At 38.3% G+C, this 17,429-nt stretch overlaps 1 protein-coding gene across 15 annotated transcripts in view; it reads right to left on the reverse strand.

Annotated features, from left to right (window-relative positions):
- Positions 1 to 211: 211 nt before the first annotated feature.
- LOC112154175 (calcium-activated potassium channel subunit alpha-1) overlaps positions 212 to 17,429 on the reverse strand; it is an 82,892-nt gene continuing 65,674 nt past the window's right edge. For 5 of the 15 annotated variants that reach the window (XM_036216986.1, XM_036216989.1, XM_024284918.2 and 2 more), the window contains 10 exons: positions 13,330 to 13,453; positions 12,752 to 12,976; positions 12,431 to 12,623; positions 10,313 to 10,426; positions 9,082 to 9,212; positions 8,310 to 8,504; positions 6,251 to 6,369; positions 5,936 to 6,157; positions 2,320 to 2,348; positions 212 to 1,910 (listed from right to left, as the gene is read on the reverse strand). In XM_036216986.1, the coding sequence (XP_036072879.1) occupies positions 1,759 to 1,910; positions 2,320 to 2,348; positions 5,936 to 6,157; positions 6,251 to 6,369; positions 8,310 to 8,504; positions 9,082 to 9,212; positions 10,313 to 10,426; positions 12,431 to 12,623; positions 12,752 to 12,976; positions 13,330 to 13,453 (1,504 nt within the window). In that variant the 3' untranslated portion in view covers positions 212 to 1,758. Of the gene's footprint in view, positions 1,911 to 2,319; positions 2,349 to 5,935; positions 6,158 to 6,250; positions 6,370 to 8,309; positions 8,505 to 9,081; positions 9,213 to 10,050; positions 10,144 to 10,312; positions 10,427 to 12,430; positions 12,624 to 12,751; positions 12,977 to 13,329; positions 13,454 to 17,429 lie in introns of all 15 variants that reach the window. The other 10 variants (XM_036216985.1, XM_024284913.2, XM_024284912.2 and 7 more) reach the window with 3 other exon arrangements.

Raw genomic sequence — 17,429 nt, forward strand, 5'->3', positions numbered from 1 at the left:
CCCCAAGGTGAGAATGTGGAGTGTTTTTATCAGCCATTATCCAGAGGGTAGCAGGAGGTGTCCTGTGTCATTTGATCAGTCTGGCAATTGGAAACCGCTTGGTGTGGTGTATATATAGTTCTCTTTTATAGGAAAGAAGTCTAAAAAAATAAAGTTATTTCTTCTTATTTTTCACTTTTGATTGTGTTAAAAGAAAGAGCCAGGAGACATGTTGTAGAACACGATACATCTGCTTTTAACTTGTGAAAATACAAAACGAAATCATGTAAAATTTATGTACAAGCCCATTTGTACAAGATGAGAAACTGCAATTATTGTGTGTTACAACATAAATATTAGCTTAGGACAACCATGGTATTGAGAAGTCACCGTGTTTAGAAAAAAAAATGCACAAAATAGTTTATAGTCATCTGCAAAGCTTAATGTCTCTCAACCCCCATCCAACAAGAACACACAACAGAGATACTTTACATAAACCTCTACAGATTTACATAAGAATGCATTGCTTGTTTTCATTTTGGTGGATGTTTCAAAGACGGTATTAAGACTTTCGGATGAATTACAGCGTGTGGTTGTTTCCAGGAAAAAAGAAAATTTAAAAAAACAGCTTTGTGTGGAGAAAAAGCGAAACAGGAAGCCTCTTTTCGCAGCAGTGGGTCTTGGTGGAGTCCTCCAGTGGCTTCAGCACTGCCTGGCACATTACTGGCACTGAGAGATGAGCAGCTTCAATGTTCTTTGTGCCAGTAAAAATGTCACAATCTTCACAAGATTTAAGTTTTTGTAACTTTTTTTTGTTTCTTGTCTGAAATAAAGTGACAAAAGTGCCAATATAGCTATGTTCCATTATTAAAATAAGACATGATCCATATGAACCACCCTTTGCATACATTGAAACACAAAATCGCAACACAAAGCAGTCGATTAAGCATGAACAACCAAATTTATGATAGAGCTGTTTTTGAACATCTAAAAAAAAAAGGAAAAAAGTGTGAGTATGGCATTAAGATTGGTCATGGAGTACATTCAAGTTGCCTCATGACCTCCAAGACAATCCTGTGTCAGGCAGTGCTCATAGCCAAAGGAGGACTTTAAGGTGCCCACTTCATGCGATTCGTGGCTTTCACATTCAATTGCCTACAGAAACTAAAACATGTTTTTTAATTTTTACTTAATAATGAAATAAATTAACAAAACAGCTCTATCATATTTGGCTACAAGAGAGAAAAAAAGCAGATTTTTGGGGGGATTGCAACAAAAAAATATACAGTATATAAAATAGCAAAGGCTTACATAAGACAAAGAAAGCTAGAGAGATAAGGCTGGAGCCAAATGCCACTTAAACATGGGCACTGGCCGTCATAACTATCACAAATGTTGTGAATTAGCTCAAAATGGCAAAGAAATCAGCAACGATGCCATTGTGGTTGGGGTGGGGGGTGCAGCTGGATGCAGAATTTAAATGAAACTACTGTACTCTGCAGTGCAGGGTGAATATCATACAGTTGTTGTTTGTGGACAGCTAAAAAGGCAACTTTTACACGTGTGAGTCATTCTCCCCTTTGAATAATAACAGCAGGAAATGCTTCCCAACCCAAGTGACCCTCATTCCCCAAAAGGAAACGGAACAGAATCACAGCCAAAGAGAAGCAGAGTAAACGAATAGACGTGGAAACTGGATTGTCTTTGATTTGGAGACGGGCGAAGAGGGGGAAGAGTTGGTCAAATGGGAGTTGATGTTTTGTCCCGTGAGGATGGAGGTCAACACTCGTCCTCTGCCTCTCTGATGGGTGGAATCAAGCTGCTTGTGGACTTATTGTGACTGGTTTGGTTGACGGCGAGCGCGTTCACAGGCTTCAGCTGCATGGTCCTCAGGTGGGCATTGTCTGGCTCATCTGTAAACCATGTCTTTTCTGAGAAACAGCCACAGTCATGCAGAGACAAAGAGGAGGGGAAATCAGACAGAATACTTCACGGATGTCAACTTTTTAGATTTATTCTTATAAATATCCTGTTCAGTCATGCTGGGCTGCTGTCTCAGCGGACATGCACTCCAAAACTGGTAAAACAATACACTTTTCTCTGCTTTTATGCTGAGCTGTGAAGAAGAAAATGAAGACTACTGGTGAACCATTCACTTGATCATGCAATTTCATCCATGTGACTTCAAAATTAGGCTTCTACAAAGCATCAAATCATTCCGTTCAAACGTTCAGACCCATGGTGAGGTGTGCTGTATGACCATGCGGTCCTGATGCAGGCGAAACAGCTGTTCAGAAGGAAGCATTAGTTCACATCATGCAGGATCATTCACTTCCATACCTTGGCTTATTCTATTCATCCTTGTTGCACTTTGGAAAAAAACAAACAGTAGTACACTATATGTAAGCTAAATGGGAAGTTAATAGCAGAAAACTGCAGAGAAAGAAGATGTCGTCTCAATGGATGAACGTGGAGTAACAGAGTGGGCTATAACTAACTTAACGAGAAATGGTCAGAAAGTTCTCAAAATGTTCTTATGCATCTAGCTTCAGTAGTGCTTGTAAGGCAGCCATTGTGTTTCCATGCCTACAGCTAAAGCAGGTTAAAGAAGAAAGTGGGAACCCAAAGAACATCATGCAAAGATGACACATTCATGGATCAACCAACAGCTGAAATGACCGAGCTTGCTGAAAGTTCATGAAAGTTTAGACTTTTTATGACACATTTTCATCACTGTCTCTTATTAACCCCTTAACACCACTTTTCTCCTTCAAAATCTACTGCGATTCCGTTGATCTTGTTAACAGTTTAAAAGTTACTCTAAATAAATGAACATAAACGCTTAAAGGGTTAAAAGGTATGGTAAAATATAGTTTTTGCATCTTAGATCAGGGCTGTGGAACTCAATCGCACAAGGGGGCGAAAATCCAAAACACACCTTAGGCAGCGGGCCGAACTGGATAAACATTTATTGAAAACTAAAAGTTAAAAAATTTAAAACTGTACCTTTTCAACATAATTATGATCTACATATATATCACTTTACCTGTGATAATGCTAGTGTGAATGCTGTAAGCTGAATTTGGTTGCTTAATATGCTAGTGCTGATAGTTGAAGATGCTGAAATTGTTAGCTAAAAACACTGAAGGTGAAAGCTGAAAGAGCTGAAGCTGATAGCCAGCTTAAATATTAGCTAAAGGCCAAATTAGCATAAAAAACAAACAAACAAAAACTTAGTTAAGCCAAAATTAGCTACCATGTAGCTGAAAAAAATGCTAAACTTCAAAATATCCTAAAAAACTGAAAAAGCTTAAATTAGCTAAAATAGCTAGCATCCAAATATTAGCCTAACTCTAAAACAGCCTAAAAAACTTGAAAAGAAAAGCCTAAATTAGTCAAAACAGCTAGCATGTAGCTGAAATATTAGCTAAACTCCAAAAAAAGCCCCCCCAAAAAATCATAGTAAATGCCAAATCCTTCCAAAAAGCTAGCAGAATCCCAATTTTTAAAACTTTAAAAACGTAACTATTTAACATAATTATGAGTAATAAAAAGGCAGGAATGTTATTCCAGAATAAATCAACTTAAACCTTAAATAACTTTTAATATTTACTCTCCATAAAATAGATTTTGTAAAAAGTATACAAGTTAGAAATAAGAACCAGAAAACATCGGGACATTAATAACAATAAAATAAATTGTCAGGGAGGTCGGATATAATTACCAGGCGGGCCGATTCCGGCCCCCGGGCCTTGACTTTGACACGTCTTAGATGAACCCAGTTAGAGATAAAGAAGCTAACCAACGAAGAGTGCACCTTTCCTTAACTGAAAACCTCTAATGCTAGGAAATGAACCTGGATTTATGGATACAACTCTGCAGAGCTGTGAGGATAAAAAAAATGGCTAATAGATAAAATACTAAAAATATTAGAGGTGCCATGTACAATAGTCAGAATTATTGCATTAAAAAATAAACTTTAAAAAAAGTAAATCAACTTTAAAGCTACTGGAGCTGAAACCTGAGGATTTTTAAAAAGAAAACCTTCCAGGTGTTGATTTTTTTTTTTTTTTTTTTAGATCACACCTTTTTAAATTACTGAATAGTCTCAATGTCGTTGCAACAGGTTTCCATGTGCTTTTTAGCACATTATTTTTACCCTGTTTTTAAGACAAGAAAGTGCAACAAAGTCAGGCTTTAACTGATGTTGCCCGACAGGGTTTTTTTTAATAACCTTTTCGGTTGTTTAATGCATGTCAAATCTTGTCATGCATGTCAACCTTAAGAGCATCTGTTGAATTTAAACCTGTGTTATAAATTTCCTTCAACTACAGCTGGACAATATTCTATTGGATGGATTTACTTTGTCTAAATGTCATTTTTAACTAAATGCCGACGGTATACATGCATGTTTTTTTCTACAATTGGCCCCTTTACGTTTATAGTATCTGCCTTTGTAGATCAAGATTTTTATTAATAATTTTCTTTAATAGTCAGTAGCTCAATTTTCCTCAATTGCTACAAAATTAGTAATTGTAGCAACATTAGGAATCACCCCTAAAAATGAATTATTAAACATTTTGCCTGCATACATTTTATTAACTATTAGAACATTTATTTCCTTATGTTTAACTTATTTGATTTTTTTTTAGTAGATACATACATTTGTCCAATTGCAAACTTACTTGCAACCTAATTAAAAGAAAAAAATATAACTCCTCAGTAAATCTTCCCAAATAATACTGTAAAATAGTATTTTTTTATTTCTTAACAGTTATTTAAAAAAAGCACAGGATATACATTTGACAGATATTCATCTTAATTGATAAATTAAAATAAATAAAAAGTTTGCAAGTCAGGAATGCAACATTCTAAACTGTAAAATTGTGATTCTTGCAATGGAAGTGATCAATAATGGATGAAAAAAATGCTGCCAGAAAGTGTAAAGAAACCAAATCAAAGTTAAGAACAAGGAAGCCGATGTGGTTTTCTTCTTCTGACCTGTTCAACGATCACTTCTCCTCCACAGGAAAAACAGGAAAAAACAACTACATTCTTTAAACCCCCATCAAAGTGACAAACACACACATTCAGACAAACACAGATACTGTATTTCCTCTAATAAAAACCAGGATTTAACCAAAAGCAGACTCATAAAATAGAAAATGGTGTTTTCCAAAATTATAGACTATAAATAACCACATATATAAAGTGAAAAAGAAACAAAAAGTGCACACTTGTTGAAATATGTGCATGCAAATAATGCCTAACAGTGTAAAATTATTTTAAAAATATTTTTTATTGCCCCTAATTAATAGAATTAACAATTTCAATGCAGAAAAGCTTATTTTTCCACTAAAAGCCAATTTTTTAACTCTATTTTAACATTTTTGCATCTGAAAGTATCAAGAAATAACAGCATTCATAAAATATTAAGTGGCCAGTTTATTCTTAAATTATAAAGAAATATTCATGCAGCCATCCTGGTTCTAACAAAGTCTTCACTGGAGCATCTCTAAAAAATACTGTTAAATACTTGTTAAATTATCCATCTTCATGGCACATGGTGGACTTTCACTGAAATCCTCTGAAAAAGTCAACATTGTTTATTGCACTCGATGGAAAACTGCAGACAAAAAATTGGACACATTTTGGAACCCTTACTACAATCAACAGTCAAAGTGATTACGGTCTTTTCACATGCAACGGCGTGCATGCTGTCTATGCCAACAAATGGGTTACTATGGTGACAGCAGGAATCACAAATAAAAGCCTGCCCTTAATGAAGTCCTGGAAAGTTGAAGTCAGTTTAGGTAAACGAAGGCCTCAGCCTTTATTTGAGGAAATACAGAACAATATATTATGTCTGGATTTGGTTAAAAAACAAAAAAAAGTGCATAAGACGGCTGACAGGCGCTGCTCACAGACAGTCAGAAAGCTTTAGAGGGGCACATACTTTTGCTTGTCTCTTGAGTCCCTGTTTTTGATGCGGTTGGTGCGGTTGGTGGTTGGGATAGAGTGTACGGACGAGCTTTTTTTGCTTGAAGAATGTGACGAATGAGAAGAGTGGGAAAGGCTGGTTCGCGATTGGCCGGCGTTGTGATCAAACTGCATCAGGCAGAAAATCAGGTCCGAGGGCACCAGCTCGAATGCATACGGCGGATTAGTTATGACGTACCTGAAGGGAGAAACAAACCAGCCATGTTTTATCAATCATTTCTCTAATTTTTCTCGTCATTTTCACTTTGAGCGTCTCAGAAAACGTCCTCACCGTTTCGTACACTGGCTCTGTGTGTTCAGATGTGCATCTCGGAGTCGATAAATGCCGAAACACAGCATATTGTACGTTTTAAGGGCTTTACAAAACAGGTCGCCATAACAACCACCATCCTGCAAAACAGAAACAGCACTAAAGTTGCATGTTAAACATCCAACACTATCAGAAGTCATGTATAAAGAGATCTGTTTCAGTTGGCTCCAATAGAAAATATAAGTGTTTTAACACTATGATAGTCAGGGGAACTCTGCTCACCTGTGAGGAGAAGGTTAGAATGGATTCACACGTTATTTAGTTTGATTTTCTTCCACACACTGTTCTCCCAGGAGCAAAACCAAAGACTCAAGCTGACTAAAGCAGGTGTCAAAAAATACAAATACAACAGATGCTTATTTGGAAGCAGTATTGCCTAAAATTGGCTTTAAACCAGAACGTGAAAACAAGAAGAAAACTGTAAAGTATTTTTTACTTTTTGCTACATCTTCCCTGATTAGACATTAAACATTAGACATTTTTTCTTATACAATCTTAGGGCATTTATTTACTTTTGAAAAACAAATTCAAAGTATCTTTTTAATCAGTTTTTCATTTATATCTCCTAAATATTTCCCTACTTTACACTAACCCTTTGATTTGGGTCCAAAATGACCTTAATTTAATATCTACTTTAAAGGCAAGATATTTTTTTCATAGCCGTAAATAAATGGTTGAAAAAACTTAACCTTTAAAACACTTCCCTTATTTTTAGACGAATTTAAAAAGTTTTCAATTGGTTGGACAGCTGCTAAATGAGCTAAAGTAATGCTTACGCCTTTGACAAAACCAAAGCTTATGAGCTGCTGATATCAAAATGGACATATCTGATTCAAAATCTCCCATATCGTAGCGCAGACATTTTGTCCTAAATATACAATGAGGTCAGATCTGATACCAGTGAAAGTGAAATGCCTCTCGGTGAGGATTTACTCAAAGATCTGTAGCCAAGGAGGAGACATCTTGACAGAGCTGACCTTTGAGGGAATAATGGCGAGTCACTGAGTCTGTTTATTTAAGATTATTACCCTATCCAACTTGAGATATCCCTTTTTAACTTCCAAAATATCCATTAAATAGATGAAATAGAGGAATTTATTGCATTTTTTTTATTGCTAGCAACACTTTTTGTAATAGATGACGGAAAATTCAGACAAAAGCAGCAAAAAAAAAGATACATTTCTGTCATTTTAGAAATGTAGCTTTATACTGTGCTGTTTTGGAAGTATCTAGGTTATACAATAGATTGGAAAGTCACTAAAAGAGAAAAGACAGAAGTATAATAGTTCGAGATAAAGTGGTTGGATCAAAGTCCTCTTGTAGACCACGTGTCATCTCTTCGCTATTATTGTTTAATATTACTTGAAATTTGCTTCAGTTTTCTTTAGATTTGTCATTTTTAAACTTTTTAGTTGACCTTTATGAGGGGTGTGTGTTGGCAATAATCTGGCGATGCGATAAGTTTTGCGATACACGTCGTTACGACACATATCGCAATATATCCCAAGAGTATATCACTTTTTTAAGGGGTATGACTTAGGTAAAATTGATTTGTACATGTCCTTTAACAACAAATCTGCAAGGCTGAATAATCCAATGAGACTGATCATTTAACACAAGCTGGTTCTCGAGAGATTTTGTTGTTCTGGTGCGGCCTTGAGCTGCTCAAAGTGTGCTGTGCTGCCACCTAGTGGACGGGGGTTCAAGTAAAAACAAAAGTAAGATGCTGAAAGATGGTCACAATTAGTAAGTGAAATATTGCCTTGTCAGCATTTTAAATTGATACAATTATCGCCGAATGAAAAATCGCGATATATCACCGAATCAATTTTTCAACAGCAGTCAAAAGTTTGACAAAATATTAAAGAATTTGTCCGCTTGTAAAGCAAACCCTGCTTTCTCTCGATAAGATACCGCATGCGTAACCTTGTTTCCATCTGTCCTTCCACTAAAGGCAGTTTCCATAATGCAAGCAGACATCGATGGCCTCATCCCTTGGGTGACAGGGCCACTCACTTACCCCAAGGTCGGCAAAGGGCCCGTCGTACAAGGCCAGCTGTGCCACGCGACACCTGTCCCTGTTCGCCAGTGTCTGTGGCGTGCTGTAACCTCCCCTTAATGCATTCTCCTCCGCCAGTAACCCTTCCAGCTCTGGCGTGGCGCCGCCTGTTACCAACGTCCGGATCAAGGTGAGGATATTATCATTGAAGTATGTCTGTAAATTAGAAAGGGTAAATCTATAAGTAAATGTCACTCAAATTACCTTCTTTAGCTGTCAGTCTGGCTAAAGGGAAGGCCAGAGTTCAAGTCTACTGTGTCTAGGTGAGGAATGATAAGGAGCTCATTCACATTTATGCTTCCTAGGGAAAAAAAAAAAAAAATCCACTCGTCTGTCCGGTGCTGTGCACTGTCGTTTGTGCCTTGCTGATTTTAACAAAAGAGAAATGTCTGCCCTTTTCCTTGCACTGCAGTCTCTTGTCTCCCTCTGCTTGTACAGCAAAGTGACATCTCCCTTGGCTGCTGACAGCACTATTGACTGAGATGATGGATGAGGGGCTGTCCATTAGGTAGCATTACCTTTGTCTGCACTGAAGCCCACTTGAAGGCAGCTTTGTTCTAACCTTACTCACACAGAAAGGCAGACAAATTAAGTCATCAAACCCACTACAAGTGCGAGCCGTGTCAGGGATTGTTTCAACTGGAATACCTTTGTTAGGTGTGGCGGTGGTGGTGCTCCGCTACATGTTTTTGATCATCAAATTAACACGTTAACCCAATCGCTTTTGACTCACAGCGCTCATTAACGAGTCCAGCACGCTGACCGCGAACGCCGTCCCGCAGGCGAAAGGCTGAGTGAGGTACAACTCTGTGTCTGGATCGTCGTCGTCGTCTTGGTCCAGGAACTGCACGTTGGAGTCGTTAACTGTGAGGGCAAACGAGCATTTCATGAATAATTCAAACTTGTACTCAAACCCCGTGGACTCACTTTTGACCTGGAGAAGCGTGGATCAGTGCAGATCAAGTGCAGAGGAGGACACAAGCGTACGGTGGGTGGGCGGAGCAGGCGGTAGCAGCAGATATGGACTGTTTTAGGAGTGGCTTTGACACATTTACCAATTCTCTGGCCTAAATTTGCACAAAAGCTGTCTCCTTTAGACATTTGATTCAGCATAAAAGCCATGCCGCAAACTCATCACATTCCATATCCAGGCCATTCATGCACAAATGACACCATGCATATTGTCAAAGTTTCCAATATTTGTCCATAAAAATCGCAACATTGTCCTTTCATGCCTGCTCAAACGCCCTAACAGCTCCAGTCTTCTTTAAGGAAGAGCGCAAAAAATGCATGCAGGAGTCGGAGGAATAATGACAAAAAATTACGTCGGAAAACCACTCCTTTCTAGGAGGACAGAGGAGCAAAACGCCAGTCATGTTGACAGGGCTGAGATGAAAGAAGAGTACGGGCCGGAGAGTTTGATCCAACTGAAGATGCTGTGAAAACAGCCACAAGGACTTCTGAGGGATCAAAGCCATTGTAATCCTTAGAAAAATAAAAGGGAGAAATTTCGCTTGGAGATAAGGGGGGGCCAAAACAAGACAGGCAATTTCAACCAGAACCAAGGGTAAAATGTGCTCAAAGTGATGCCATGGGAATGAACCGAGCCTTTTGCGGAGCGAGAGACAAATCAAAAGAAAGCTGATATGGAGGCAGCAGCAGCAGTTACAACACTGCAGTACAGGACAGCAGCAATTCTTACCCAGCTCAGTAATCATTTGAATGCTGGTCCCACTGCTTTTATCCTGACTGAATGAAATCACAGGCAGTTTTTTGCCCTGCTTTGCTAACGGTGCTAGACAAGTGTTGAGAAAAACAGTTATAGGAATGTGTTAACAGACGGAAAAACACGACAAAAACTCCACTTTTAATGTTATTAATCAAGCATTGACGGCCTCTACTTGCTGAACAGTTATATATTTATCAGATGGAAGACATTTAGAGTAATTATCTGGCATTCATACCCAGTTCTGTTATGATGGGAATATTGGCTCCAGTGGTGACGGAGGTTTGCCGTACTAAACCGTGAACTGGGCTGTTCTCTGGAGACGATCTGTCCATCCCTGGTGGAGTGAAACCTTAAAAACACATCAGGCACGCATGTTATTGAAGCAGTAAAGACATTTAAAGAACCACCCCAATCATCTTTTGATCTATTGTCAATGCCTTTTAGTTATGAATTTGATATTTTTAGCCAAAATGAAAAAAAACTGTAATTTTCTAGGAAATAGTTTCTGCAGAGCGGCTGTAGTTCATCAAAAATTCACCACTGACTGTTGACGTGGAAGTAAGCTTCCACTGATATCCCATCATCCCTTCATTTACACTCTCTCCCTCTAGCTTATAGCCTCTCACAACCCTAACCTAACATTAGCGGTGCAATAAAATAGCGAGCAATATCTGAGATATCGAGCCGTACAGTTCTGTGGCAGATGCCAACTTGGACGACGAAAAAACAACAGTGTAGAGCAGAGAGCTGGTGGCCCTCCTAGTGTAATTTCTACAACACTAGTATGAAGTTTTTTTTTTTTGGTCTGCTCCTGATTCACACGATTTTCATGAAGAAATAATGGAGCTATTTTGGAGCCAATATTATTTAAAACCTAAATAAAAAAAAATAAAAATATTGGGCGTTTGGCCAAAAAAAATGTAAAATGTCCAAAATATTTTGCTATTCTAAAATGGATTTAAGTATTTTCAGCTTCAAATGTTGTTATTTAGGTTTCAAAACTCAAAGTTTCAATTTCAGAACTTTGTCAGTTTCAAATCTTTTTTTTTTTACTTTCAACTCTTCTTTTTCGTTTTCACATTTTGGAAATTTCAGCTTCAAAACTTGCCCGTTTGATGCCTGTCTGTAACACATAAAGATGGCGGTTTGAACGGGCTAGAACAGCTTTATGGATGCAGAGTTTGTACGCAATAAAACTCTGCTTTAACAACCCATCTTGGCACAACTTCAGACTATGATAGTATAGCCAATACAGCCATTTCCCAGAGTCAGTGAATGCACCGGAACTGAAGTTACCACCTTCAACAATTTTGATTGGTTCTTCGTGTTAGCTGGGCTAACACGGCGTGAACGCGACACAATGGGGCCAATAGTTTTGAAACTGAAATTTTCAGGAAAAAAAGAGTTGAAAGTAAAAAAAAAAGATTTGAAACTGACAAAAAAGTTCTGACACTGAAACTTTGAGATTTGAAACCTAAAAAAACGAACATTTGAAGCTTAAAATATTTACATTTATTTTAGAATATCGAAAAGTTTTGGACATTTTACATTTTTTTTTGGCCAAACACCCAATATTTGTTTTCGATTTGTTTTATTTGGGTTTCAAATAATATTGGCCCCAAAATGGCTCCATACAAATACAATTTTGATCTTAATTTCCTTTACTAATGTCACCCATCATGTTAAAAATGCTACAAGAACATGTTACAAACACTAAAAAAACACGATGTTCATCAGAGTGGGCCTTTACACAGCATATTCCAGTAAAGAAATATTGATAGAAGCGACAGGACTGTTTTCATCTACTGCAGGGTGGAGCCACGAAAGAGAAAAATAAATGATGCAAGATGGGATTTAAACTGACTTGACATTCTTTGCTTTCTTTAAACTGACAAGTGGGCACATTAAATCAGAGATGCTGTATGTATTATACATTGAGCCTGTTTTGACATCCATCACATGGGGCTGACTAAGGCAAAACTTCTGGGGTCACACGGAAATGGGCAACAAGCTTTTTTTTCTTCTGGGGTCAAAAGGTTACTCTTTTCTGAAAGCAAAACAATGATCATTAATGTAAACCATCTGACTCAAACTGTGGTTTAAAAGCTATAACATATGATATTTATAACGCCCTCATTTGGAAACTGGAAAATGAAAGTCTCACAAAAGCCAAAAGTCGTTTATAATGTTTAAAACTGGGTACAGTTTTACAGTAGGGCGCAGATACAAAAGGTCAATCAGGCAGATGAGGATTTAACTTTACTCTGTCTAAAATGACAAGAAAGTCTCTCTTTATGCTCAGCACCATCTATTTGTTCCTTCTAGCTAGTGCAGCATACACTTCCCTCCTTACCTTGGGAATTGGCCTGCAGGACTCTGATGCTGTCGTCAAATTGCATGGATTTGATGTTAAGTGACGCCAAAATGCACTCTTTGTCCTGTAGTGATGCATCATCGATATTGTTTTGATTGGCTGACAGAATGACGCACATGTCGCACAGGTTGATGTTGACGGCCCTCAGATCTGCCCGACTCAACGGTGTGCCCTTTAGAGAGGAGTGAAGGAGAGAAGTTGTTATCTCTGTGATCAAAAAGAGGAAGTCCTCAAGCAGAAATCCACACTAAGATCTTCTACAGTCTAAATGAAACTGTTTCTTGGCTTTGCTGTACTCACTGGCAGAATGGAGACTTTTGGGAAATTATGCAAAGTTTCCCACTCCCGCTTCAGATACTCGAGGGACCCGACGAACACAATGTGCTTCAGCTCATGATAGTGGAAGTTGCTTGCTCTCAGGGGCATTACAAAATTCCGAAGTCCGATCAAAGCGGACTTGACGTCTCCAAATATGCACACGACCACGTGACCACTCAGAACAGTCATGGCGGCCTCACTCCGAGTCTGACAGAAAAGAGAGGCAGACATTTTAATGACAAGAATTTGACATGTTTTTTTTTTTTCGTTTTTGCACATGTTAGTACTTTCTCCTTTTTAAGGCATGCTGCAAAATATATTACGAGGCTCATGACAGCAACAGACTATGAGAGTCATTTGAAAAATGGCAAATGTATTAGGACATGAAATGTTCAGTGTGCGGGGCCTCTCTATAGCAAATGACATGTCAAACACCTCATTAAAGAGTGTTTAAGTGCCCTGTCAACCTTTGATGGCGCTACGTGACATGACACATCTGTCAGTGGAGAGAAGAGTGTCAAGGACAAATTATGTGTGCCAAGCAAAGTAGCGGTACCCACCAGGATGACCTTCTCAATGTCTCTGGATGGGCACCAGTGAAACATCCCCGTGGAGTCGTATTTCTTTACGTTCTCATCCATGCTCTCAATCTGTTCACTCCCTGGGATGAGGAGCGGATCGTGTCTAATTGAAGAAAAAAAGAAGGAAAAACAGGAATTACTCTCCGTGGTCAAGGGTAAAAATGATTTACCTCCATTTCTACAAAGCAGCACATTTATTTTTATTAATACATAAAAAATTTTGAGCACCAGAAATATTCTCTGCTTTCTCCTTCTTTGCACATTGCTGTCATTGGCCATCGACAGAAACGTCAACAAAATTGCCATTTCATCAAGCAAAGTGACTTCAGCGGCTGCAGCCAGGCGGAAGGAGATGGCAGCGACACACTGCGTTGACTGGCACAAGCAAGGAGATGCAATTACGCCCCCTTACCACATACAGCTTTTGATGTGGTGTACTGCGTGGTAAAAGCTTTAACAGACCAGACTTTAAATATTTCAGCAATTTGCCCAACCATATTTGCTTCCTAACGTGAAGGGTATTAATGTTTAAACATACCATCAAACCTGTATAAACGGATTTCACTGTGGTGGGAGTCCGTCTAACCCACCCTGACCACTAAAATGAGTCTTCCAGCGTGAATATCTGCATCAGGGTGACAGTGAAGTTAGAAATTAGTGGATTTTTGCTAACATAATGCTCGTCACTTGAGCCTTTATAGCTCATTAAATTAGAATAAGATTCTGTAAAATGTGGAAAAATACTGCCATAAGAAATAACTGTGATTATTAGTTTGTATAAATTAGTTCATTCTTGGCCGTCAATTTGGAAGGAAGAGACATTTTCTCAAAGATGTGATTGAGTATTTAAAATATTTCAGTAAATGTACTCAAAAATGAATTGTGTTAAGTCTGTAAAATTCTGTTCATAATTTTATCTTATTAATTACTATATTTTTCAGAGTAAAAGTCGCAGCGACTTATATCTGATTTTTAACATATATATATATATATATATATATATATATATATATATATATATATATATATATATATATATATATAGTGTTATATTTTCATTATTTTCCACTGAAAACCGGTTGTTTCCTGCTAACAACCACTAGAGGGCACTGTAGGTGCTACTGACACCAACACAGAAGAAGAAATCCCACCCAAAACAAACATGGAGTAAGATCTAATCGTTCTCCTCCTAAAATGTATGAGATTTTTCTTATTTGCATCAAGACATTGTTAATCTTAGTTTTATGGCGTTAGTCCTTGGACTGATGTAGAAAAGTTAAACCTCGTTTCCACTGAGTGGTACAGTCCAGTGGGCTAAGGAGTGGTATGATATGGTCCAGTTCATTCTGGGAAGTGTTTCCACTTCCCATGAGCGGTTTGTTTGCGTGGTGTAGACCACTAGCGTAGCTAGTGCGACGACTAGAATAACAACAGGAGTGGAGGTCTTCCAACACCGCGTCTTTTCCTTTCTTTACTTCTGGTACATCGTGTATAACAGGAATTTACTGCTGTTTGAAAAAGATTGCGGGCGGCTAAGATGGTTTACGGCATTGGAAACGTTAGCTTAAATGACAGCTAAATTGGCGATTTCTAATGTAATCACTTTCTGCCAATTTAACGGGTGACACATACACGGAAATTGTCGCCATTCAAACACAGGCACCTGCAGTAGACGGTAAAGATCGCCAAAAAATAAAAAAGACTGTTAGATCTCATGAACCCAGACAAGAAGACGTGCTTACCAATGCTTTTGTAGAGCTCTTTAAAAGAAATAAACCTGATCTAAACGTCATCTGTGTCTTCCATGCATTAAATTAGATATATTGTCAATGCGTCCATGTATATCTAAAAACTTCTCTCACACATGATGGTAGGGTCTACTTTATAAATACATTTTTGGACAGGCATTGAATTTAACTAGTGCTGGAAAAGAGTCGCTGGACACAAATATGACACGTGAATCACATTTGGTGTAAACGCAGTATTACACCAAACTTGGCAAATTTCTATCAAAAGTGTGACTTGTAAGGTATTTTCTTTTTTAATTATCCTTTTTTTTTGTCTCTTGTGACTTATACTCTAGAAGTGTTTTTCTCATTTTCATTTCATTACTATTGTTGAAGCTTAGTTGTCAGAATATAGGGAAATAATATCATTTTGTTAAGGCAATGAAATTAAAAAATAATAAATGGACCAAATTAAAATGAGGTGACATGAGTTAAAAATTCTACAACTAGTCACTTAAAAAAGTTATTATGGCCTCTTAGATATTTGCTCTAATGGATTTAAAAAATCTTGAATTGTTAAAATATAGTGTGATGTTTAAGTTATTTTGGTGGAGTAAAAACAGCCTTTGTCACAAAGCTTTAAAATATTTTAAATCTTCTTTCATTGTGAAGTTCATCACTCTATTCCACGTGAATACTTTAAAAGAATTGCACCTTAAGTAACATGTTAAGTATGCATGAAAGTGTCAGCTGAAACTACCATCCCTCAGGCTGCAAGAGAATGAGGCTGGTGAGGAAAAAAGAAAAGGAAAATGCCTTTGGGTTCATACCCTGAGGCAAGACCTGGATGTCCTTTCAAGAAGAGACGTAGCTGGAGAAGGAAATGCCTTTTCTGCCACTTTCTACCTTTCAGACTTGAATCTGTCTTTGTGGTTCTAATTTGACAAGACGGCACCCATGCCAGAAATTCCACACTTAAAGGAAATCCGATTATTATCCCTTAAGAAAATATTTTGTGAAATTCTACGGTATTGGTTTTCAAAGTGATGGTAATAGTATAACTCCCAGCCAGACGAACAAACTCCATTATGATAAGCTGAAATAGTGAAAATATGTTCTGCATTAACACTAGGGAACATGTATAAAACGATAGCAGTGCAAGATCTAAATATTTATATGATCACATGTGTTACAGTTTTTTTTTTTTTTACATAATATGTTGGATGACCCAAACACTAAAATGGATCTACTACATGATTCTCTGCAGACCCTGAAATGTAAGTTCTAATATAAGTGGTAGCATTTAGAGGTTTTACATCTTGGCTAAATATTTTATCAAAAGTCAAATGTTTCACGACTCACTCATTTGAGCCGCTGTCACTTCAGTTTGTCCTTGTGGGGATGACTGGCGCGGCAGAGCTCTGCCAGGATAGCTATCGCTCACTGTCAGCCATGACTGCCTGTCACTGTACCACACCGCCAATTGCCTGAGTGCTGCTATAGCAGACATGACATGTATGTCAAGGCATTTTGATGTGACCAAACACGTTTTGACATCCCGCAGTTAGATGTTTCTTATAACCTATCAAGGAGCCTGTGGAAATTGTGTTAATTTCAGTGAGGTCATTGTCGGAAACTCTTGACAGGACGAGTTAGTTTGCTGGAACTAGAAGAGTGTTGGTTCCACAACGCCATGCTTCTATTTTATAAATTAAAAACTCCAACTAATTGATTGGTTGATTTAGTTAACAAGATGGTGTTAGCCTAGCAAATCCCAAATTTGGCTCATTTGAAGTGAGACTGAACAAGCTGAAGAAGAAAGCATAGTTTATTAGGGGAAGAAAGACAGAGTGAAGTAGAAGGAGCCGTCAACCTCATTAATATCACGGATGAGCTCCCAGTACAACACATTCTCATCCCCAAGCCGCCACATATTGACGTTTGGTTGAGGACCCTTCCGCGACACATTTGGAGTTTTTGGGTGTCCCCAACTTGTATTTTGACATGCTGGGTGTTTGTAAAATTAAGGGTCAACCCTCAGGACACGGTGCCAGATGTATAACGGATGTGCACTGGTCCTCAGGACGTGTCCAGTACTGGTACCTTAACCCAGTACCAGTTTGCGTCCGGTACTGAGTCCGGTTCGCGCCCGGTACAGCGTCCGGTAGTGGTTCGGGTCCGGTACTGCATCTGGTTCTGTGTCCAGTTAGGGTACCTGTACCATGTTTGGGTACCAGGTGCGCACTATTCCTTAGGATGTGTCCAAGACGGTACCTTTACCCAGTACTGGTACCCTAACCTTAACCCGGTACTGGTTCGCGTCTGGTACTTAATTGGGTTTGCGGCCGGTAC

Source organism: Oryzias melastigma, linkage group LG19 (genome assembly GCF_002922805.2).
Source record: "Oryzias melastigma strain HK-1 linkage group LG19, ASM292280v2, whole genome shotgun sequence".
In the NCBI taxonomy this organism is placed as follows: domain Eukaryota; kingdom Metazoa; phylum Chordata; class Actinopteri; order Beloniformes; family Adrianichthyidae; genus Oryzias; species Oryzias melastigma.